This window comes from Pseudophryne corroboree, chromosome 6, assembly GCF_028390025.1.
Source record: "Pseudophryne corroboree isolate aPseCor3 chromosome 6, aPseCor3.hap2, whole genome shotgun sequence".
NCBI classification, from domain to species: domain Eukaryota; kingdom Metazoa; phylum Chordata; class Amphibia; order Anura; family Myobatrachidae; genus Pseudophryne; species Pseudophryne corroboree.
This window is the reverse complement of record NC_086449.1, coordinates 86,919,866-86,945,387: the sequence shown is the minus strand read 5'-3', so window position 1 is coordinate 86,945,387 and position 25,522 is coordinate 86,919,866. Positions and strand designations below refer to the sequence as shown.

General features: G+C 47.2%; 1 protein-coding gene across 4 annotated transcripts in view; it reads left to right on the top strand.

The window, feature by feature from the left end:
* The window catches only part of LOC134936382 (potassium channel subfamily T member 2-like), a 245,676-nt gene that overhangs the window by 161,152 nt on the left and 59,002 nt on the right, over window positions 1–25,522 (top strand). For all 4 annotated transcript variants that reach the window (XM_063931414.1, XM_063931413.1, XM_063931411.1 and 1 more), the window contains exons 15-17: window positions 2,542–2,650; window positions 5,924–6,073; window positions 21,088–21,323. In XM_063931414.1, the coding sequence (XP_063787484.1) occupies window positions 2,542–2,650; window positions 5,924–6,073; window positions 21,088–21,323 (495 nt within the window). The remainder of the gene's footprint in view (window positions 1–2,541; window positions 2,651–5,923; window positions 6,074–21,087; window positions 21,324–25,522) is intronic.

The window sequence follows — 25,522 nt, the reverse complement described above, 5'->3', positions numbered from 1 at the left end:
CCAACCCTGTGTCACACAGCACATCAATCCCCGTGTCACCCAGCACATTAAACCCCCCTCGTGTCCACCCTGTATCACCCAGCACAGCACCCCACGCTGTGTCACCCAGCACAGCACCCTACCCGTGTCACCCAGCACCCCACCCTGTGTCGCCCAGCACAGCATCCATCACCCAGCAAAGCTCCCCACCCAGTGTTTCCCAGCACAGCACCCCGCCCTGTGTCAACCAGCACCATACCCTGTCACCCAGCACAGCTGCCCTTTGTGAAACACTGCACACCAAGTGTCTCCCACCCACTACCATTACAGTATCCCACCATGGCAGCCTGTGCTGGTAGCAATTAAAATAAACCGGCTACTCCCCATTTTAAAAGGACCCTACAGTTAAGATTCGTGTCCCTGTGGTAGAAGCTCAGGCCCATCGATATGTATCTTTAGCTGATGTGACTCTCAGGCCAAGTAACATGCGCCTCAACACCTGTGATGGTGCTGTGTGCACAGACATCTTCATGGCTCCTCTTACCTGTGCAAACACCGGACACCTCTCTCCCGGTCTCTGCTGCTGCTTCAGTGCGACATTAATTTGTCTAGGCTCCGCCCCCAAAACTTCCTGACCGCACATGCGCACTAGGGATTCGAGAAGAGGCAGTGGGTAATCCGCCACCTCCTCTGCTCCTCAGCGTCTCCATCCAGAGAAGCTGCGCCCCGGCATCCTCTGAGCCCGTCACTTTTGCACACAGCAGCAGCACGCTTAGCTCTGCTGCTGCCGCCGCCGCTGCCACCTCCTCCGCTCCCAGACAAACAGCAGAGCAGCCTCCAGATGACAAAAAAAATTATTTTAGCGGGACTCGGGAGCGTGCCGCCCTCCTGTGTCAGGCGCCCTTAGGCAGCTGCCTAAAGCGGCCTAATGGTGGCGCCGGCCCTGGGGGCCCAAAGCATTTTGTCGCACCTGGGCCCACCGCTCGCTAGTTCCGCCACTGTTCCAAACAATAGTAGACTCAGTGCCATGCCCACTACAGGCCACACCTGCAGCCCAAATTTAGCCCAATGGCCTGTAAAGTGACTTTATTTGGTGCCAATTGTCCATTGCATGTTGTTATACCTGGCTAATATGAGATTATCCAATCAATTGATATTATGCATGTTTCTGACAGTATCCATGAAACATCTGCACAGAATATACAGGCATTAACAGAAATCTACCAGCTATACAAAGTTAATACAACAATGTTGTGTCCTGAACCAATAATCAGAAGTGCAGCCTAGCAGATCTCTAGCATCTACAGGCATTAGTGTTGGCACTTATCACATACTGTAGCTAGAAGATCTTCTGGCAATTTATCAGTAAACGTCCACTGAGCGATACTGGCTGGCGGTGATAAGAGGAGTGCTCTCACTACCTTGCCAGCCAACTTTGGGGCATTCTGCACATATGGAGAGCAGAATGTCAATCCTTGGAATGGAGAGAGTTAAACCTCCTTGGCTGGGGGTGGATCGATATGGTATGACAGGTTATGAGCCAATAGGAAAGTTAGGGGTGGTGTCAGTGAATAAATCTGCCTGTATCTGGTTCTTGTATTGTCTCTCCCTTTTGCCTTCCCATCCTCTTGCCCCTTTTTTAATTTTTGTTTTTCTCATTGGTGTTTAGGTTTGTCATCGGTGTTTTTTCTCGTTAGCTATTTGTTGGCGGAAAATAGCGGCAGGTTCTCTGTGTTTGAGTTAGTAGTCACAGTTTTAGTCGGTTTGGTGCTGTTTAGGTGCACTCACCTTTGTTGACTGTTATATCTGCTGGACGACCCTTCAGGGGGCAGTGTTGTCACCCTTCAGGGTGGGTAGTCAAGGTAGAAGGTCTGAGTGGATACCTTTGTTTGGATGGTAGTTTGATTGGTTCACTGATTGGGTTAGTTTAATTAGCTTGGGGTTTTGTCGTTGGATTTCAGCAGTTCTTTTTTCTGCCCACAATACTCTTTATCTTAATTATGCAAATGAATCTCATTTGATTACAGGTTTTTTTCTAGTTATTAGATTATATTAATAAATAGCTAACAACTTTCTGCCAAAATACATGTCTCTCTGTCGTTATTTTATAGTATAAATTGTTTTGAATGTTTCACTGTCACGAGGGAAATACGGCCCTTAGCCATTAGGAGGTTTATATATTATTAACATACGGTAGTTTTACTTCAGCATAAAATACCTTATTTAAATAATAAACCAGATCCTGTGTAATTGCCATAATAAAATGATGCTGATGATCACAGTGATACAGTGGTAATACTTGTGGCCTAGCCATCCTTGTTATATAGGCTTCCCCTCACCTTGCTATAACCATGGATTCCCAGTGATAGCAGTGCTCAGCGGCAGCTTTTAATAAATTGGAAAAGCCATTTTTGCCAGAGAAACCGCTTTTTAGATCTCCATAAATAAGCCTCTAAGTAAGATGTACCTAACTTGACTGCTTCATATCAAATGTGGTCAAGTATTTCTCTGTGCTCCAATTCTTGATGTCTAAAGTATTTCTTTTATCTTATTCGTCCTTAGATCATGTGGTCTGTGAAGAAGAATTTAAGTATGCCATGTTGGCGCTCAACTGTGTTTGCCCAGCGACCTCTACCCTCATCACGTTGCTGATACACACCTCTCGTGGCCAGTAAGTGATACCCATCATTTATACCTATAACGCCCAGCAATTCCTCCTCTTCTGCTGCATTTACATTGTCCTAAGTATTGTTCTTTTATTCCCCTGTAACTCCATCCCCACACCTAGTAATGCCTTTTAGATATTCCTTAAGGCTTTACTTACTGATTTATAATGCTTTAGAAATGGCTGTTTCACTTCCTTCCAACTTTTACCATCTCCAAATAGTTTATTTGTTTTAATTACGTAGCCTGATTTTCTGGTCTGGTTTACAGGTTGAGCACTGGAGTAAAATCTACAGTCATTCAGAAATGGGCAGTACGGATGGTGTAGTGTTTAGCATTACTGCCTCACAGCACTGAGGTCATGGGTTAGATTCCTACCATGGCTCTAACTGTGTGGAGTTTGTATATTCTCCCCGTACTTGCGTGGGTCTCCTCCGGGTTCTCCGGTTTCCTCCCACAATCCAAAAATATACTGGTAGGTTAATTGGCTTCCAACAAAATTAACCCTAGAGTGAATGTGTGTGTGTGTGTGTGTGTGTGTGTGTGTGTGTGTGTGTGTGTGTACACATATGGTAGGGAATGTAGATTGTAAGCTCCACTGGGGCAGGTACTGATGTGAATGGGCAAATATTCTCTGAAAAGCGCTGCGGAATATGTGTGCGCTATATAAATAACTGGTAATAAATAATAAATGAAGGAGTGTACTAAAGTGTGGATTTACACAAGTGGAGGTTCCATATTCTGGCTATTATCTTCTAGAAGGTGCTAGATCAGAGGTTCTCAAACGTGGTCCTCAAGGCACCTCAACAGTCCAGGCTTTACATTATCTATGCTTGGCCACAGGTGACTTAATTAGCACCTCAGTCAATTTGATTTAACCATCTGTGCTGATCCATGGATATACCTAAAACCTGGACTGTTGGGGTGCCTTGAGGACCGCGTTTGAGAACCTGTGTGCTAGATAAATGATAAATAAAGTATGATTGGTTGCTGTGGGTGACAGCACCACATTTGAAAACCTGCACTTTAGTGTATATATATATATATATATATATATATATGTCTAAGAGATTGTAGTTCAGCCAATGTCACCTTCTCTTTGTCCCTCGCAGTGACACAAACCTCCATGTTGTCGTTTACTAATACAGTATATGTAATTGATAAACTGGTGGCACATGCAGCCAGACAGCAGATTTTCAAAAAATGTGTAGTATCCTTATGATAGATCTTCTCTGTACACAAAGCATTCTGTTCTAATCCTACCTCTGCCTGTGCACACCCAGCAGGTGGTCTTCAGTATGCTGACTGTCGGGATCCCAGCGCACAGTATACCGGCGCCGGAATCCCGACAGCCGACATATCGACACTTTTTCTCCCTCGTGGGTGTCCACGACCCCCCTGGAGGGAGAACGCGCGCCACCGTGCCCGCAGCGTGGCAACCGCAGCGAGCCCGCAAGGGGCTCATTTGCGCTCGCCACGCTGTCGGTATGCCGGCGGTCGGCCTCCCGGCGCCGGTATGCTGGTCGCCGGGAGGCCGGCCGCCGGCATACCATACTACACCCCACACAGCACCCTGTGCACATCCCTGCTGTACACCTGGATATACAGTAACACTAGTCTCTGTCCTGGCACAGTTTTCTAGCATCCACCCCACGCCACAGTCCTGTAACCACGGCCACCCAAAATATATGCTCTCCTTTTCTACAGGGTGGCAGCAATGGACCCTTTCCGTCAGCGCCCCAGCCCCTGGCAAGCCCTCTCCAGGTACAATGACTTCCTCTGCTTATAATTACTCTTCTCCACCACCTTACCATTCTTACCTAGCCACTGGTGGGAGCAAGTTCTGTGGTTTGTATGATCTGTATATCATCTTTTACATAGGCTGTGCTCCGGAACATGCATAAATCACATTTTATAGTGGACCGACTTGATGTTATTGAGGCCTTGCTATCCACATCTGACCTTCCCATGCCTTGATAAATGTCCTTACTCAGAAAAAGGCCCAGTGCTATCTTCTTCTACCTGTCCCTGTAAAGTGACCACGCCTCCCTCTTGTCTGACGCAAACCCGTTTCCTGTTCTCCTTGTGCCCACAATTTACAATCTTATGTGTCTCCACTTCTTATCAGTTTCCCCACTGGTTGGCTAGGTCCAGGCAGTATCTGTGGCACAACCCTGATTAGTTCTGCAGGTCTAGTCTGCGACTGCTATTATAGAATGCCAGTTCTTATGCCTTAACCTTAGAGAGGCAAACCTACGAAGTGTCCTTATATTCTGTGGCAGACAGACCATCTTGGCGCACCTAGTCCCGGGTGACTCGGTCACACCAAGCCTCTTATTCCCAAAAATAAAACATCTGGAAGAGACAACTACTTTGCTGGACTGCTCTGATCAATTTGATGTGCGACGTGTATATCTGCGTGTGTCTGATCTGTAGACGAAGTACTACGAGGCAGGGAAGCTGGTTTTTCTTACGCCACGCTACGTTATGCTTTATCTGCGACTTTACATGTGTTTATAATCTATTCCTATGAGTTTAGTGCAGCAACCCAGCATCTGTAGTACTCTGTGAGTGGTATTTTTCTGTGTCTGCAATGTGAATAAGATGCAAGATTTAGACAAGAAAAAGACTGTACGCTGGCCCTCTCCCAGCTGCTGAACATCTTGTGCCATGTGGCGTACTGAGGCGAAGTGTCTAAAAACACGGGTTCAGTATGATTTACCGACTGACACAATACCGACAGTCATAATCCTGTCTGCCATTGACCTACAGTCAAAATACCGATACGGTCAAAATACAGACATTCATTATGCCGACATGTTAAAAATGCCGACCTAGTCAGATTACTGACATTTGAAATGCCGACATGTCAAAATACTGACATGAGTTTTTCTGTTTTCTTTTGTGTCTAGACATGAACACCGTCTAAGTGTACCACGCGAGCCATGCTTTGGGCACGGTGCCTCGCTGCGCTCGGCATATTCCCCCTCCAGTCCACTGGGATGATAAAGTATTTACAAGTCTGTTTTGGTGCAAAAATTCCTTAAAAACGCATGTCGGCATTTCAACATGTCGGCATTTCAAATGCAAGTATTCAGACTATGTCGGCATTTTGAACATGTCGGCACAAAATGTCAGTATTTTGACCGAGTCTGTATTTTGACTGTTGGGATTGTGACCGTCGGTATTGTGTCCGTCGGTAAATCAACTGCTACCCTAAAAACACATCTCTGTACCATCAGCAAAGTAATGGACTATTTTTTCACTTTATCATGCTCAGAGATAATCCCACTTCACCTGACCAGTGGCAGAAAAACTACAGCCGCTGCTCTGCTAATGAAATCTACCATATACGGCTAAGTGAGAGTAAATTCTTTGGAGAATACGAGGGGAAGAGCTTCACATATTCCTCCTTCCATGCTCACAAAAAGTAAGTCCAACCACTTGTATTTAGCATCGCAGGAGATTCTGGAGATGTCTGTCGAGTAGATGCTGTGTCCTTAGCATATAAAACACTTCTGGTTTTTCACATAACCTTCATTTATGGGCGTCTATTTTCCTTCATACGTGTTATGATAAATATACCACCTTCTGGTTTATGTCTGTGCTTTTCAGTCGCAACATTACTTCATCAGGGAAACTTTTATTTGTCTTGTTCTTGGACATGACACAGATTTGTTCTGTGAATAGCAATGGACAATTTTTCTATTTTTTCCCCCTGTTCTGTGCAGGATACCGTCACCATTATTATCATTATTATTATTATTATTATTACAGATTGAGTATCCTTTATCCAAAATGCAAAATCATTAATTTTTGGTTTCCCTACTGAGATAATTACACATATATATGTAAATTATATTATATATCTATATAATATATCTATATATTCACATAATATATAATATATATGTAATTATCTTAGTAGGGGACCCAAAAATTTGGGCTTTTGTCATTTGGATAAGGGATACTCAACCTGTATTATTATTATTATTATTATTATCATCTGTAATAATAAATGTATTATCTGTTACTAATCATCATAAATCTCTTTTTACTCTGGTATTTCAATAAACCAGTAATCATATTTTAGTGTCTGAGTTAACCAGTGGTTTGCTCTAGCTGCAATAGGATTAAATATTACATTAATAATCAGGGGAAAATAAACATCAGAAAGTTTTTAAAAATGTTTTAATATTTTTGTGTGTGCTGTGAATCTATATTTAAAACGGTGACTTGAGTCTTTGTTCTTAATAAAAGAACGACTGTTCAATTCATAAACACAAAAGCCAGATGAGGGTGGACACCCCGCCAGGTACCATAAAGGAGTGTAAGAGTGGGCCCACCCACTCATAGGAAATTACTTTTCTTCTGCTGTTTTACATTGACATAAAATGCATAAATTACCTGCAAGTTTATACCATTTTTTTTTATTCTACATCTCTAATTGCTTTGTTTTTGTTATGAGTGCTTACTGTTATGTTATGGCATTGTGCTTACAGTACTGTATGTGTAGTATGGCCTACGTGTCGTAGAAGTAATGTCCTATTTATGGCTAGCATGGTATGGGAGAGCGGACAGAGACCAGTGACACATCAGACCAGGCAGCCAGTATTTTACTACATGCATTTCTGGTACTCTGGCCATCATTGTATGGTACACAGGGTAGACTACGGGTTGGTAACATCACAGCTTATGTGGATAGAGTGGGCTCCTCTAGTAAGTGTGGTCAAGTAAGACACTATAGACAATTCTGAAACCCCTTTATTAGCTTACTGGCAAATTGCTGAGGCTGACTAGTTACAATACCTGGGACATGTCTTAAGTCCGTACCAGGTATGTGGCCGGCACCAACGTTCCTGAAGTGTGTATTGCAGGTACCTTACAACCGCATTTATCCCTTTTTCCAGAACCACCCATATACATACCCAGTGTCGGACTTGGGCATGAAGAGCCCACCGGGGAATGCAATGGTGGGGGCCCATGTTTAGGGGTGTGGTCAGTCTCCAGAGAGGGTGTGGCCAGCTGTTACATTGGATTGCCTAACCATTAGTGAGTGCATGGGCTGGGCCCCTTGACAAATATATAAATACTGCTAGTGCGTGCATGGTAATGTACCAGATAAATAATAAGAATTTACTCACCGGTAATTCTATTTCTCGTAGTCGGTAGTGGATGCTGGGACTCCGTAAGGACCATGGGGAATAGCGGCTCCGCAGGAGACTGGGCACAACTAAAAGAAAGCTTTACACTACTGGTGTGCACTGGCTCCTCCCACTATGACCCTCCTCCAGACTTCAGTTAGGATACTGTGCCCGGAAGAGCTGACACAATAAGGAAGGATTTTGAATCCCGGGTAAGACTCATACCAGCCACACCAATCACACCGTATAACTCGTGATACAATACCCAGTTAACAGTATGATAACAACTGAGCCTCTCAACAGATGGCTCAACAATAACCCTTTAGTTAGGCAATAACTATATACAAGTATTGCAGACAATCCGCACTTGGGATGGGCGCCCAGCATCCACTACGGACTACGAGAAATAGAATTACCGGTGAGTAAATTCTTATTTTCTCTGACGTCCTAAGTGGATGCTGGGACTCCGTAAGGACCATGGGGATTATACCAAAGCTCCCAAACGGGTGGGAGAGTGCGGATGACTCTGCAGCACCGAATGGGCAAACTCTAGGTCCTCCTCAGCCAGGGTGTCAAACTTGTAGAATTTAGCAAATGTGTTTGACCCCGACCAAGTAGCTGCTCGGCAAAGTTGTAGAGCCGAGACCCCTCGGGCAGCCGCCCAAGAAGAGCCCACTTTCCTCGTGGAATGGGCTTTCACTGATTTAGGATGCGGCAGTCCAGCCGCAGAATGTGCAAGCTGAATCGTACTACAGATCCAGCGAGCAATAGTCTGCTTTGAAGCAGGTGCACCCAACTTGTTGGGCGCATACAGGATAAATAGCGAGTCAGTCTTTCTGACTCCCGCAGTCCTGGAAACATAAATTTTCAGGGCCCTGACTACGTTTAACAACTTGGAAGCCTCCAAGTCTTTAGTAGCCGCAGGCACCACGATAGGTTGGTTCAGATGAAAGGCTGATACCACCTTAGGGAGAAATTGGGGACGAGTCCTCAATTCTGCCCTATCCATATGGAAAATCAGATAAGGGCTTTTACATGACAAAGCCGCCAATTCTGATACACGCCTGGCCGAAGCCAAGGCCAACAACATGACCACTATCCACGTGAGATACTTCAATTCCACGGTTTTAAGTGGCTCAACCCAATGTGACGTTAGGAAATCCAACACCACGTTGAGATCCCAAGGTGCCACAGGAGGCACAAAAGGGGGCTGAATATGCAGCACTCCCTTAACAAAAGTTTGAACTTCAGGTAGTGAAGCCAGTTCTTTCTGGAAGAAAATCGATAGAGCCGAAATCTGGACCTTAATGGAACCCAATTTTAGGCCCATAGTCACCCCTGACTGTAGGAAGTGCAGGAAATGGCCCAGCTGAAATTCCTCCATTGGGGCCTTCCTGGCCTCACACCACGCAACATATTTTCGCCATATGCGGTGGTAATGGTTTGCGGTTACTTCTTTCCTAGCTTTAATCAGCGTAGGAATGACTTCCTCCGGAATGCCCTTTTCCTTCAGGATCCGGTGTTCAACCGCCATGCCGTCAAACGCAGCCGCGGTAAGTCTTGGAACAGACAGGGCCCCTGCTGCAGCAGGTCCTGTCTGAGCGGCAGAGGCCATGGGTCCTCTGACATCATTTCTTGAAGTTCCGGGTACCAAGCTCTTCTTGGCCAATCCGGAACAATGAGTATAGTTCTTACTCCTCTTCTCCTTATTATCCTCAGTACCTTTGGTATGAGAGGAAGAGGAGGGAACACATAAACCGACCAGTACACCCACGGTGTCACTAGAGCGTCCACAGCTATCGCCTGCGGGTCTCTCGACCTGGCGCAATATCTTTCTAGCTTTTTGTTTAGGCGGGACGCCATCATGTCCACCTGTGGCCTTTCCCAACGGTTTACAATCAGTTGGAAGACTTCTGGATGAAGTCCCCACTCTCCCGGGTGGAGGTCGTGCCTGCTGAGGAAGTCTGCTTCCCAGTTGTCCACTCTCGGAATGAACACTGCTGACAGTGCTAACACGTGATTTTCCGCCCAACGGAGAATCCTTGTGGCTTCTGCCATCGCCGTCCTGCTTCTCGTGCCGCCCTGTCGGTTTACATGGGCGACTGCCGTGATGTTGTCTGACTGGATCAGTACCGGCTGGTTTTGAAGCAGGGGTTTTGCCTGACTTAGGGCATTGTAAATGGCCCTTAGTTCCAGAATATTTATGTGTAGGGAAGTCTCCTGACTCGACCATAGTCCTTGGAAGTTTCTTCCCTGTGTGACTGCCCCCCAGCCTCGAAGGCTGGCATCCGTGGTCACCAGGACCCAGTCCTGTATGCCGAATCTGCGGCCCTCTTGAAGATGAGCACTCTGCAGCCACCACAGCAGAGACACCCTGGTCCTTGGAGACAGGGTTATCAGCCGATGCATCTGAAGATGCGATCCGGACCACTTGTCCAACAGGTCCCACTGAAAAGTTCTCGCATGGAACCTGCCGAATGGAATTGCTTCGTAGGAAGCTACCATCTTTCCCAGGATCCGCGTGCAGTGATGCACCGACACCTGTTTTGGTTTTAGGAGGCCTCTGACTAGAGATGACAGCTCCTTGGTCTTCTCCTCCGGGAGAAACACTTTTTTCTGTTCTGTGTCCAGAACCATCCCCAGGAACAGTAGACCGTGTCGTAGGGACCAGCTGTGACTTTGGAATATTTAGAATCCAGCCGTGCTGTTGTAGCACCTCCCGAGATAGTGCTACCCCGACCAACAACTGCTCCCTGGACCTCGCCTTTATCAGGAGATCGTCCAAGTACGGGATAATTAAAACTCCCTTCTTTCGAAGGAGTATCATCATTTCGGCCATTACCTTGGTAAAGACCCTCGGAGCCGTGGATAGACCGAACGGCAATGTCTGGAATTGGTAATGACAATCCTGTACCACAAATCTGAGGTACTCCTGGTGAGGATGGTAAATGGGGACATGCAGGTAAGCATCCTTGATGTCCAGTGATACCATGTAATCCCCCTCGTCCAGGCTTGCAATAACCGCCCTGAGCGATTCCATCTTGAACTTGAATTTTTTTATATATGTGTTCAAGGATTTCAAATTTAACATGGGTCTCACCGAACCGTCCGGTTTCGGCACCACAAACATTGTTGAATAGTAACCCCGTCCTTGTTGAAGTAGGGGCACCTTTACTATCACCTTCTGGGAATACAGCTTGTGAATTGCCTCTAACACTGCCTCCCTGCCTGAGAGAGTTGTTGGCAAGGCAGATTTGAGGAAACGGCGGGGGGGAGACGTCTCGAATTCCAGCTTGTACCCCTGAGATACTACTTGAAAGATCCAGGGATCCACCCGTGAGCGAGCCCACTGATCGCTGAAATTTTTGAGACGGGCCCCCACCATACCTGGCTCCGCCTGTGGAGCCCCAGCGTCATGCTGTGGACTTAGAGGAAGCGGGGGAGGACTTTTGCTCCTGGGAACTGGCTGTATGCTGCAGCTTTTTCCCTCTACCTCTGCCTCTGGGCAGAAAGGACGCACCTTTAACCCGCTTGCCCTTATTGGGCCGAAAGGACTGTACCTGATAATACAGTGCTTTCTTTGGCTGTGAGGGAACATGGGGTAAAAATGCAGACTTCCCAGCTGTTGCTGTGGAAACGAGGTCTGAGAGACCATCCCCGAACAACTCCTTACCCTTATAAGGCAAAACTTCCATGTGCCTTTTAGAATCTGCATCTCCAGTCCACTGCCGAGTCCATAACCCTCTCCTGGCAGAAATGGACATTGCACTTATTTTGGATGCCAGCCGGCAAATATCCCTCTGTGCATCCCTCATGTATAAGAGTGTGTCTTTAATATGCTCTACGGTTAGCAATATAGTGTCCCTGTCTAGGGTATCAATATTTTCAGACAGGGAATCTGACCACGCAGCTGCAGCACTGCACATCCATGCTGACGCAATAGCTGGTCTCAGTATAACACCTGTGTGTGTATATATAGACTTCAGGATAGCCTCCTGCTTTCTATCAGCAGATTCCTTCAGGGCGGCCGTATCCGGAGACGGTAGTGCCACCTTCTTTGACAAGCGTGTGAGCACTTTATCCACCCTAGGAGATGTTTCCCAACGTGACCTATCCTCTGGCGGGAAAAGGTACGCCATTAGTAACCTCTTAGAAATTACCATTTTCTTATCGGGGGAAGCCCACGCTTCTTCACACACTTCATTTAATTCCTCAGATGGAGGAAAAACAACTGATAGTTTTTTCTCTCCAAACATAATACCCTTTTTTGTGGTACTCGGGGTAACATCAGAAATATGCAACACATTTTTCATTGCCTCAATCATATACCGTGTGGCCCTATTGAAAGATACATTTGTCTCATCGTCGTCGACACTGGAGTCAGTATCCGTGTCGACATCTGTGTCTGCCATTTGAGGTAGCGAGCGTTTTAGAGCCCCTGATGGCTTTTGAGACGCCTGGGCAGGCACAGGCTGAGAAGCCGGCTGTCCCATATTTGGTATGTCGTCAAACCTTTTATGCAAGGAGTCGACACTGTCGCGTAATTCCTTCCACAGAACCATCCACTCAGGTGTCGACCCCGCAGGGGGTGACATGACATTTATCGGCATTTGCTCCGCCTCCACATAAGCCTCCTCATCAAACATGTCGACACAGCCGTACCGACACACCGCAAACACACAGGGAATGCTCTGACAGAGGACAGGACCCCACAAAGCCCTTTGGGGAGACAGAGAGAGAGTATGCCAGCACACACCAGAGCGCTATATAACACAGGGATCCCACTATAAATGAGTGTTTTTTCCCTTATAGCTGCTTATATTATATATATATATATATATATATATATATATATATACTGCACCTAAATTTAGTGCCCCCCCTCTCTTTTTTACCCTTATGTAGCTTGTCACAATGCAGGGGAGAGCCAGGGAGCGTCCTTCCAGCGGAGCTGTGAGGGAAAAATGGCGCCAGTGTGCTGAGGGAGATAGCCCCGCCCCTTTTCCGGCGGACTTCTCCCGCTTTTTCTGGAATTCTGGCAGGGGTATTTTTACACCTATATAGCCTTCCTGACTATATAGGGTGTAGATTTGCCAGCCAAGGTGTCTTATATTGCCCTCAGGGCGCCCCCCCCCCCCCCCCCCCCCCCCAGCACCCTGCACCCATCAGTGACCGGAGTGTGAGGTGTGCATGAGGAGCAATGGCGCACAGCTGCAGTGCTGTGCGCTACCTTGTTGAAGACAGAAGTCTTCTGCCGCCGATTTTCCGGAACACTTTTTGCTTCTGGCTCTGTAAGGGGGCCGGCGGCGCGGCTTCGGGAACGAACACCAAGGTCGGGTCCTGCGGTCGATCCCTCTGGAGCTAATGGTGTCCAGTAGCCTAAGAAGCCCAAACTACCACCTGTTAGGTAGGTTCGCTTCTTCTCCCCTTTGTCCCTCGCTGCAGTGAGTCTGTTGCCAGCATTTCTCACTGTAAAATAAAAAACCTAAAATATACTTTCTTTCTAGGAGCTCAGGAGAGCCCCTAGTGTGCATCCAGCTCAGCCGGGCACAAGATTCTAACTGGGGTCTGGAGGAGGGTCATAGTGGGAGGAGCCAGTGCACACCAGTAGTCTAAAGCTTTCTTTTAGTTGTGCCCAGTCTCCTGCGGAGCCGCTATTCCCCATGGTCCTTACGGAGTCCCAGCATCCACTTAGGACATCAGAGAAATTGGCAATGTACTGTAGAGAATACATTATAGTCCTGTACAGTATAAGGTAACTTATGTATAATGTATTATTCATGTGCACCGCCTGGAACCTGATCACTAGAGGAGGAGGAGGGCCCCCAGGCAGTTTCCCCTGTATCCCTGTGGGCCAGTCCGACCCTGTACATACCTCCAAACTGACAGTCCCTTGTTTTTGGACTCTGTCCCGCCGTGCCACCTGCAGGCCGCAGTGTCCCATGGTGGGGGGAATTGGGAGATTCTCCTCTCACTTGCTGCTTAGCAGACCATGCACACTGCATCTATTCACAGGAGAGAGAGGAAACATGCATCCATCCATAGTGACAAAAAATTGGGGTGTGTCTCACGGACATTGCATTCTTATGAGGCCATGCCCCCTGATCACGAGGCCCTGCCCTCTAATTTTGGTCAGGAACCATCAGCACATGTGATACCAGCAAGAAGTTGGGAGGTATGCTAACATAACCTCCTTAAGCTGTCCTATCCAATTATATCCCCACATATATTATACAATAGTACACATAACCAGGGCTGTTTCCTGACAATATTGCTCCCAGTGCGATATGTAGGTGGGTGGGTCAACAGGTCTTCAGTGGCGGCGGGAGGCGTGACGTAAGCGTACACTGGTGGGCTGACAGCATTGTAGCCAGCTGGGGTCAGGGACTGGCAGGTGCCCCATGAGATTATACAGCTTGCCCACCCCTATAAATGGCCCTGCACATAACTTTCTATATTTTATCTTTCTTCACTCACATATTGCTCTGACCCTTGGCCAGCATTGCTGTGTGGCTGGATCCTAGAGCCTCTGCAATCTGTCTGGACCAATCTGCAACATGTAGCCCCTATGCTTATGTATCAACACTTATTTCCCTGGAGATTGTAAACTTGCAAGCAGGGCCTTCCTACCTTTATGTATGTCTGTTATTTTCCAGTTTTTGTTTATTACAGTTTTTTTCTCTAGTTCTGAAGTGCAACAGAAAATGCTGGCGCTATATAAGTAAAATAATAATAAAGATATGCAACCTATGAATGCTTTATACTGGGATTCTATCCAAGCCATCACCACCTGTGCTTAGGCATGCATGGCCTGAGGCTGAGTTGGATGTACACCTGCCTACGTAATGTAAAACACACAAATTTGTTCTCTACATACCCAGAAAACAGGCCGTCCGCATTAGCAGATTTGCACAAATCTGACACAGTATGCCCAATTGCGGCTGGAGAGACTGGATGGGGGTAGGTAGGGATCGTTTAAAATAGGCCAAGTACAGTAAGGACTTGTTGGCATAATTGCGAACAGATGCAGACCAGCAACCTGGTCTTTACGGATGCCTGTGGGCTGGTACAGATACGTAATAATTATGGTTTCTAGCATTAGTAGCTTCTGATTGGCTGATTGTTGATTCCCCGCTGTAGTTGATAGGTGCTTTTGCACACATGGTTGTGTGACTGTATTTGAGCATTTTTTTATTTCTCTTACGTCCTAGAGGATGCTGGGGACTCCAAAAGGACCATGGGGTATAAACGGGATCCGCAGGAGACATGGGCACACTATAAGACTTTGAATGGGTATGAACTGGCTCCTCCCTCTATGCCCCTCCTCCAGACCTCAGTTAGATTCTGTGCCCAGAGAGACTGGACACACACTAGGGGAGCTCTCCTGAGTTTCTCTGAAAAGACTTTGTTAGGTTTTTTATTTTCAGTGAGAGCTGCTGGCTACAGGCTCCCTGCTACGTGGGAGTGAGGGGAGAGAAGTCAGACCTACTTCTTCTGAGTTAAAGGCTCTGCTTCTTAGGCTACTGGACACCATTAGCTCCAGAGGGTTCGATCACTTGGTGCGCCTAGCTGCTTGTTCCCGGTGCCGCGCCGTCAACCCCCTCACAGCAGCCAGAAGAAAGAAGCCGGGTGAGTATATAGAAGAACAGAAGACTTCAGTGATGGCAGAAGAATTCAGTAACGAGGTACAGCGCGGCGGTCGCGCTGCGCGCCATGCTCCCACACATTCTTCCAACGGCACCTACAGGGTGCAGGGCGCAGGGGGGCGCCCTGGCCAGCATGTTACTGAAGGTTAGACTGGCTAAAAAAGTTATATTATAAGTGCCTAGGCACTAAATATATGCCCCCGCAGTATAAATATTCAAAATTGAGTGGGACTACAGCGCGCCAGGAGGGGACGTGGCTTAGCCCTCACAGCTTGCAAGCGCCATTTTTTCTCTTCACAGACTGCAGAGATGCTGGCCCGGACCTCCACTCTCCTGATCAAGTACAGGGAGCAAAACGGGGGGCGCACAGTTATTGGTGCTACTATAACAGCGGAGACATCATATATTCTTTCTCAGTATTATATGGGCGCTGGGGTGTGAGCTGGTAAACTCCCTCTGTGTTTCTCTTAACAGGCTTCCCTGTGGGTCTGTCCCCTATAGCCAGTGTGAGTGTGTGCATGTCGGTACGGTGTGTCGACATGTCTGAGTGCTGCTCCCCGGAGGAAGTTACTGGGGGCGCAGAGAAGGATTTGGGAGTGACTCTGTCGGCACCGCCGACTGCTGATTGGGTGAATATGTTGAGTACATTGAATGCAAATATGTGACGTTATTGTCTTAAAGGCTGGATAAATCTGATTCTCAGACACAAACGTGGAGAAAATCCATGGAGGACGCCTTGTCCCAGGTACAGGTCCCCTCAGGGTCACCAAAGCGTTCATTTACCCAGATAGCTGATATGGATACCGACACGAACTCTGACTCCAGTGTCGACTATAGTGAGGCCAGTTTACATCCAAAAGTGGTTAAGAGTATTCAGTACATGATTGTGGCTATTAAAGATGTTTTACATATTTCTGAAGTACCTGCTGTTCCTGATACAAGGGTTTGTTTGTATAAGGGAAAGAAGCCTGAGTTGACGTTTCCCCCCTCTCATGAATTGAACTCTCTTTATGAAAAGGCTTGGGAATCACCTGATAAACGGTGGCAGATTCCCAAGAGAATTTTTATGGCATATCCTTTACCCTCTGACGACAGGGGAAAGTGGGAGTCATCTCCCAATGTGGAAAAAGCTCTGTCACGGCTGTCCAAGAAGGTGGCGCTTCCGTCTCCCGACAGTGCTGCCCTCAAGGACCCTGTGGATCGTAAGCAGGAAACGACATTAAAGGCCATTTATGTCACTACAGGTGCACTCCTCAGACCTGCCGTGGCGTCGGCATGGGTGAGTAGTGCTATTGCTAAGTGGGCTGATAATTTGGCATCTGACATGGATACCCTGGATAGGGATAACATTCTTTTGACTCTCGGTTATATCAGGGACACTGCAGCTTACCTAAAGGATGCGGCGAGGGATATTGGCCTCTTGGGATCAAGGGCCAATGCCATGGCAGTCTCGGCCAGGAGAGCGCTGTGGATTCATCAATGGAATGCGGATGCCGACTCCAAAAAAGCTATGGAAGCCCTCCTATATAAAGGTAGTGTCTTGTTTGGTGACGACCTCGCTGAGCTAGTGTCTACCGCTACAGCGGGTAAGTCATCTTTTCTTCCTTATGTTCCAGCACAACAGAAAAAGGCACCCCATTATCAGATGCAGTCCTTTCGGCCTAATAAATACAAAAAAGAAAGAGGCTTGTCCTTCCTTGCTTCAAAACGTAGAGGAAGGGGAAAAAGGTCGCCTGCTGTGTCAGGCTACCAGGACCAAAAGTCCTCCCCGGCCTCTGCCAAGTCCACCGCATGACGCTGGGGCTCCCTTACGGGAGTCCGTGCCGGTGGGGCCCGTCTCCGACTCTTCAGTCAGGTCTGGTTTCACTCGGGCCTAGATCCTTGGGTGTTAGACATAGGGTCCCAAGGGTACAAACTGGAGTTTCAGGAGGTGCCCCCCCACCGATTTTTCAAATCAGCCTTGCCAGTTTCTATCCCAGAAAGGGAAGTAGTGAGTGCTGCGATACAAAAGCTGTGTCAACAGAGTGTCATTGTCCCGGTACCCCCGTCCCAACAGGGAGAAGGGTTTTATTCGAGCCTCTTTGTCGTGCCAAAGCCGGACGGCTCGGTCAGAATCTAAAATCCCTCAATCTGTATTTAAAAACTTTCAAGTTCAAGATGGAATCTCTTCGAGCAGTGATCTCCAGTCTAGAAGGGGGGGATTTTATGGCGTCAGTCGACATAAAAGATGCCTACTTACACGTCCCGATATATCCTCCACATCAAGCTTTCCTGAGATTTGCGGTGCAGGATTATCATTACCAATTTCAGACGTTGCCGTTTGGGCTTTCCACGGCCCCGAGGGTCTTCACCAAAGTGATGGCGGAAATGATGGTACTCCTACGCAAGCAGGGTGTCACAATTATCCCGTACTTGGACGATCTCCTGATAAAGGCGAGATCAAATGACCATTTGCTAAGAAATGTGGAACTCTCCCTGACGGTTCTACAACATCATGGTTGGATTCTAAATTTGCCAAAGTCTCAGTTGATTCCGACAACTCGGCTGCCTTTCTTGGGCTTGATCCTGGACACGGAACTGCAGAGTGTTTCTTCCAGCGGAAAAAGCTCTGGAATCCAATGCATGCTCAAGGATATTCTGAAACTGGCAAGAGTGTCGATTCATCAATGCACTCGAGTGCTAGGGAAGATGGTTGCGGCTTACGAAGCCATTCCGTTTGGCAGGTTTCATGCCCGGGTGTTTCAGTGGGACCTGCTGGACAAATGGTTCGGGTCTCACCTGCACATGCACCGGAAAATAAGTCTATCTACCAGGAATCGAATATCTCTCCTGTGGTGGCTGCAAAGTTCTCACCTTCTAGAGGGACGCAGGTTCGGGATCCAGGATTGGGTCCTGCTGACCACGGATGCAAGTCTCCGAGGCTGGGGAGCAGTCACACAAGGAAGAAGTTTCCAGGGAAAATGGTCAAGCCAGGAAACTTGTCTCCACATAAACGTTCTGGAGTTAAGAGCCATTTACAACGGCCTTCTGCAAGCGGAACACCTTCTTCGAGGTCTACCTGTCCTGATTCAGTCGGACAACGTAACAGCGGTGGCGTACGTAAACCGCCAGGGCGGAACAAAGAGCAGAGCGGCGATGGCGGAGGCCACAAGAGTTCTCCGCTGGGCGGAAAAGCACGTGAGCGCTCTGTCAGCAGTCTTCCTTCCGGGCGCGGACAACTGGGAAGCAGACTTCCTCAGCAGACACGATCTCCATCCAGGAGAGTGGGCTCTTTATCAAGAGGTATTTGCAGAAGTGACAAGGCGTTGGGGAATTCCTCACATAGACATGATGGCGTCTCGCCTCAACAAGAAACTTCCGAGGTATTGTTTCAGGTCAAGGGACCCCCAGGCCAGTGCAGTGGACGCCCTGGTAACTCCGTGGGTGTTTCAGTCGGTATATGTGTTCCCTCCACTTCCTCTCATTCCAAAAGTGTTGAGGATCATAAGACGAACAAGGGTTCCAGCAGTACTCGTCGTTCCAGATTGGCCTGGTATCCGGATCTTCAGGAATTGCTCATAGAAGATCCTTGGCCGCTTCCTCTCAGCGACGACCTGTTACTGCAGGGGCCATGCGTATTTCAAGACTTACCGCGGCTGCGTTTGACGGCGTGGAGGTTGAACGCCAAATCCTAGCTCGAAAGGGTATTCCCGGGGAAGTCATCCCCACTCTCCTTAAAGCTAGAAAGGAGGTCACAGTGAAGCATTATCACCGTATTTGGAGAAAATATGTGTTGTGGTGTGAAGCCAAGAAAGCTCCTACGGAGGAGTTTCAGCTGGGTCGTTTCCTCCATTTTTTGCAGGCAGGTGTGGATGCAGGCCTAAAATTGGGTTCCATCAAAGTGCAGATTTCGGCTTGATCTATTTTCTTTCAAAAAGAATTGGCCGCCCTTCCTGAAGTTCAGACTTTCGTGAAGGGAGTGCTGCATATCCATCCTCCGTTTGTGCCACCCGTGGCACCGTGGGATCTTGACGTGGTGTTACACTTTCTTATGTCTCCCTGGTTTGAACCTTTGCGAAAGGTTGAGTTGAAATTTCTCACTTGGAAAGTGGTCATGCTTTTGGCCTTGGCGTCCGCCAGACGGGTGTCGGAATTGGTGGCTTTGTCTCACAAGAGCCCATATTTGATTTTCCATGTGTATAGAGCGGAATTGAGGACTCGTCAACAATTTCTGCCGAAGGTGGTTTCTTCGTTTCACATAAATCAACCTATTGTGGTGCCTGTGGCTACGGATGCCGTGACGGTGCCAAAATCTCTCGATGTCGTAAGAGCTTTGAAAATTTATGTCGCCAGAACGGCTCTTGTTAGGAAACCGGAGGCTCTGTTTGTCCTGTATGCTTCCAACAAGATTGGAAATCCTGCTTCCAAGCAGACTATTGCACGCTGGATTTGTAATACGATTCAGCACGCTCATTCTACGGCTGGATTGCCGTTGTCGAAGTCAGTGAAGGCCCATTCTACCAGGAAGGTGGACTCATATTGGGCGGCTGCCCGAGGAGCCTCATGTTTGCTCAATCGGTGCTGCAGAGTCGTCCGCACTCTCCCGCCCGGTCTGGAGCTTTGGTATAGACCCCATGGTCCTTTGGGAGTCCCCAGCATCCTCTAGGACGTAAGAGAAAATAGGATTTTAATACCTACCGGTAAATCCTTTTCTCCTAGTCCGTAGAGGATGCTGGGCGCCCATCCCAGTGCGGACTGTTACTTGCAGTTGTATTGTTAGTTGTTGTTTTCGGTTACACGAAGGTTGTGTATCGGTTATGTTCAGCTTGTTGCTGTCTTTCGTCCATACTGTTATCTGGTATTCCTGGTAATCCAGTTGTACGGTGTGTTGTGGTGTGAGCTGGTGTGTATCTCACCTTTAGTTTAACAAAAATCCTTTTCCCCGAAATGTCCGTCTCCCTGGGCACAGTTCCTATAACTGAGGTCTGGAGGAGGGGCATAGAGGGAGGAGCCAGTTCACACCCATTCAAAGTCTTATAGTGTGCCCATGTCTCCTGCGGATCCCGTCTATACCCCATGGTCCTTTTGGAGTCCCCAGCATCCTCTACGGACTAGGAGAAAAGGATTTACCGGTAGGTATTAAAATCCTATTTTTTTTTTTATACATGAGGAAAATTGAGGCCTACTGTATTCAAAAGGTATAATAATTTAATTGAAACCTAAAAGCATATATTTATATTTTGCTATACAGAACAATCTTTAAAAAATAACGTTTGCCTGCTGTGAACCTGGAGCACATGCTACTTCTGCTGTCCTGCCAATAGCCTCCCAGCTTTGCATATGCAGACAATTGCAGGTTTTTTCTTTTAGTGACCACATTTTGTGTCACCTCACCCCACAGTATCAGTCACCAGTGTGATTTGTGTGCAATTTATTGGGGCGTTGCCTTGAGTATTTGGGATTTTTATGTCTGTACAGTTGGTCTTTTATGTCTTGTTGCGCTCCCCCCCCCTCCCCCCACTGCATTCCCAATCCATGTAGTACAGCTAAGGCTAGTAAATAGTGGTCATTCTTAAGCTCCACTTTGCCCATTAGGATGGTTTAAAGATTCTGTTATGTTCTAAGGTATCATTTCTAACTTTATTATTCTTGTGTGATCCCCATGTCATTTCTAGGTATGGAGTTTGTTTAATTGGAGTTTGTCGGGAAGATAAAGCCAACATCCTGCTGAATCCCGGCCCCTCCCATATAATGTCTTCAAGCGACACTTGCTTCTACATCAACATATCGAAGGAGGAAAACTCTGCCTTCAGTTTTAAAGAGAGCGAGAACATGCAGAGATTGGGAGACCCAAAATCTGCTTACCATGGCTTGACGAGACTCCCAGTCCACAGCATCATAGCCAGCATGGGTCAGTGTGTGGGGGATTCTGGGAAAGCTGTATGGGGGGAGCTGGAGTATAGGAGATAATGTTCTAGATTTTGGGCTCTATTTACAGGTATTAGGTGAAATTGCTTTCCAATATCACCGCTTCTCGCAAATGATATTAATTCATAGAAATTTTTATCTAAAACTTTGGCTCTTCAGTGAGTGTCCATTGAGTGCCCTGTGAGTAGTCTTCGAGTGCCGCTATTTTGGACTATCTATGATATTATTTTGGTTTGCACCTGGACCAGAACTGTTCTATGTATAGTGTATTTTTATTTAAACAATGTGGTCACGTACCATACTGCACCCCAGATATATGAGTGGTGAGTGCAGTGGATTAATGCCTTTTTTTTTTTTATATTCATTTTTTTTATTAATTTATTTTTTTTATTCATCTTTTTGTGATCACATCTTCTCATGGACCCCTGTGACAGCTCATTAACTACTTGCCTGGCATTGTCGCATGTGATGCGGCCCAGAGCCAGGTGTCCATTACCTGACCAGGTCGCATCACATGGCGGCGCACCGTCCCCCGGATCCCCTGGAGTAATGCAGTGGTCTCTGATAAATAGTGTACGGATGAGAATCAGAAAATCCACAATGAGAATCGGACATGCACAAATATTACAGAAACAAATAGCAATAAAGATAGAAAGAGAAAAGGAAACCAAATAGAGAGATAGAACTAGAGAGGGAAGGGAAGGAGGGACATAGGGCATGAAGTCTGAGTCAGAAAATACACATAAAACAATTGGAACAGGCGGAAAACATAAGACAAAGAGAGGCAGATTTATTAAGCCTGGTGAAGTGATAAAGTGGAAGGTGATAACGCACCAGCCAATCAGATCCTGTCTTTTTTCAAACCCAGCCTGTAACATGGAAGTTAGGAGCTGATTGCACGTTATCACTTCACCAGGCTTAATAAATCTCCCCCAGAGTGTGATATGACCAATGAAACACGGACAGGGGCAAATGTTGATCAAACAGTCGACCTCCGTCAGGGCTCACCGGCAATTCGACGAAACATAAACCATTTAGTTGAGTCAAAGAGAGACAATATATGTTGTTAGTGGGAGGAGTCTAAAGACTCTATGAAGGGGCCCCATTTTCTATAAAATCGTATAACATTACATTCAACATTTGGCAGGGTGGACTGGTGATCTAAATGGGTGTAGTATGGTATGCCGGCGGCCGGGCTCCTGGCGACCAGCATACCGGCGCCGGGAGCCCGACCGCCGGCATACCGTCAGCGTGGCGAGCGCAAATAAGCACCTTGCGGGCTCGCTGCGCTCGCCACGCTGCGGACACGGTGGCGCGCTATGCGCGCCACGCTATTTATTCTCCCTCCAGGGGGGGCGTGGACCCCCACGAGGGAGAATATCTGTCAGTATGCCGGGTGTCGGGATTCCGGCGCCGGTATACTGTGCGCCGGGATCCCGACATTCGGCAACCTGAAGACCACCCATCTAAACAAAGAGTGTGAATAAGGCGAGAACGTAAAGTATCAAGCTTAGGAGGGGATTTCATAATCCAATTAGTGAGACTCAGTTTTTTCCCCAAACGTCAAAATAACATATAATAAAGGGATAAGGTGTCTCTTTTGTGATGGGATTCCCCAATTCGAAAAGTGTAAACCAAGCATTTCTCTCAGTCTAACTTCAATCAGAGACGGAACGTTGAATTAATAAACCATAAAACCTTAAACCAGAATTAATTTTTCTCTTACGTGCTAGAGGATACTGGGGTTCCATTTAGTACCATGGGGTATTAGACGGGTCCCCTAGCCGCCATGGGCACTTTTAAGAATTAGAAAGTGTGGGCTGGGTCCTCCCTCTATGCCCCCCCTACCAGACTCGGTTTAGAAAATGTGCCCGGAAGAGCCGGTCACGCTTGTGGAAGCCCCTGAAGAGTTTTCTGCATTTATTTTTCTGTTTGTTATTTTCAGACAGGACTGGTTGGCACCAGCCTGCCTGCTTCGTGGGACTTAGGGGGGGGGGGGGGGAAACGACCCAAGCCCCCAAATGGTTAATGGTCCCGTTCCCCGCTGACAGGACATTAGCTCCTGAGGGAACTATTCGCAAGCCCCACCACGGCGAGCTTACATTCCCGCAGCACGCCGCCAACCCTAACAGAGCCAGAAGAAAGAAGAGTGGTGAGTACTAAGCCGGCATCCCAGCTAGCGGGTCGCCGGCCATTATGGCGGCAGGAGGGTATGGAGACGCACGGCTTCTAACCAGGGTGGATTGCGTCTCCAGACTCGGTACGCAACTGCGTCTCAGTACACTGTACACAGTACCCACACTGGCAAACAAAGCCTTAAAACGGATTTGATCCATTTTAAGCACAAAAATTACCTCAGCCAGTATAAAAAAAGCGGGAAGACCGCGCGCCATTGAAGGGGCGGGGCTTCACTATGAGAGGGTCCAGCAGCTCACCAGCGCCATTTTCCCTTTGCAGTGGACACAGACGCTGACTGACAGGGATGCGCAGCTCCTCCGGTGTGACTCCAGATTACCTCAGCGGTACCATCAGGTCATAGCAGGGGGAGAGGGGGGGGGGGGGGGGAGTGATAGTAGTGTACTAAGTTCCCAATCTGGGCACTTAGTCTACGACCCGGCTAAGCTTGACATTAGCGGTAAGAGTGCTGTGGGCTGGCTCCAAAATACTGTGTGTCTCCCTGGAAGGGCTCTTTGTGGGTTAATTGTGCTTTTAACCTTTCGTGTGTGTGTGTGTGTGTGTGTGTGCTGTCACATTTACATTAGTAACATAATAACAGTAATTGAGGTTGAATAGAGGCAAAATGGCCATCGTGTTCAACCTGTATTCTGTATTACGTTGAGTTGATTATAATGTATCTGCTGAAGTAATGTTTTATGACTAGTTAACTATAAATCATGTTACACCCGGATTATCAACGTCAATATTTTAAATGTTATAACCTTGGATATAATTTTCAATCAGAAATTTATCCAATCCTTTTTTAAATGCATTTTCAGAGTTCGCCATTACCACCTTCCCTGGGAGGGAATTCCAAATCCTTATTGCCCTAACAGTGAAGAACCCTTTCCTCCATTGCGTACGGATAGTAACATAGTAATTGAGGTTGAATAGAGGCAAAATGCCCATCGTGTTCAACCTGTATTCTGTATTAAGTTGTATAAACATTATGTCAGGCAAAGAGTGTGTTTCATGTACGGTGGAGTGTTCCTATTTCCCAGAGAGCTCACTTCTATGTACTCAGTGTATTGCACCTTCTCAGACTAGCGGGGTTGAACTAGCATAGCTGGATTCCATCAAAGGAATGATTTCCAATATATCAAATAAATTGTCCCGCCATGAGAAAGAGACGCAATACTTAAGACAGTCTGTGGACGAGATTATGAATAGTCCCCTGCCATTTGTCCACAGAAACTAACTCTGGCACATATCCTGCAGTCTGACTCTGACGGATCAGACATGGAGGAGGGGGAGGTGGATTCAGAAGGGGGGGACGCTGCTCTGTCACAGGGAATTGAAGCTCTTATAGAAGCTACAGTATCAGAGATGTTCAGCAAATTCCTGATAAAGTGTCAGAGGAGTGTGAGGAATCTTATTTTAATGTAAAGAAGAAATCCTCAGTCACTTTTCCTGTGTCAAATGAATTGAACACCCTGTTTGAAGAAACATGCGTTAATCTTGATAAAAAATTTCAAATACCTAAAAGATTGCTCTCATCTTTTCCTTTTCCTCCTGAGCATAGGAAAAAATTGGAAAATACACCGATAGTGGATGCATCAATGTCTAGGTTGTCACGGAAAATAGTGTTACCTGTCCCTGGTGCAGCCTTCCTGACCGGCTAATCGTAAAATTGAGACTACACTCAAATCCTTGTACACAGCATGTGTGTGGATTACTAAAGCCATTGCTAGGTGGTCAGGTAACCTAATTGAGGGGTTGGATTCCTTACCTAGGGGTGAGATTGTTTTACTCCTGCAACATATACAAGACTCTGCGAACTTTATGGTGGAAGCCATAAAAGAAGTGAGTTTGCTTAATGCACGCACCACTGCTATGGCAGTGTCAGCATGCAGGGGCCTATGGTTACGCCAGTGGACTGCTGACGCGGACTCCAGGAAAGGCGTGGAAGGCCTACCCTTCACAGGAGAGGCCTTGTTTGGAGACGAACTAGACAAATGGATCTCC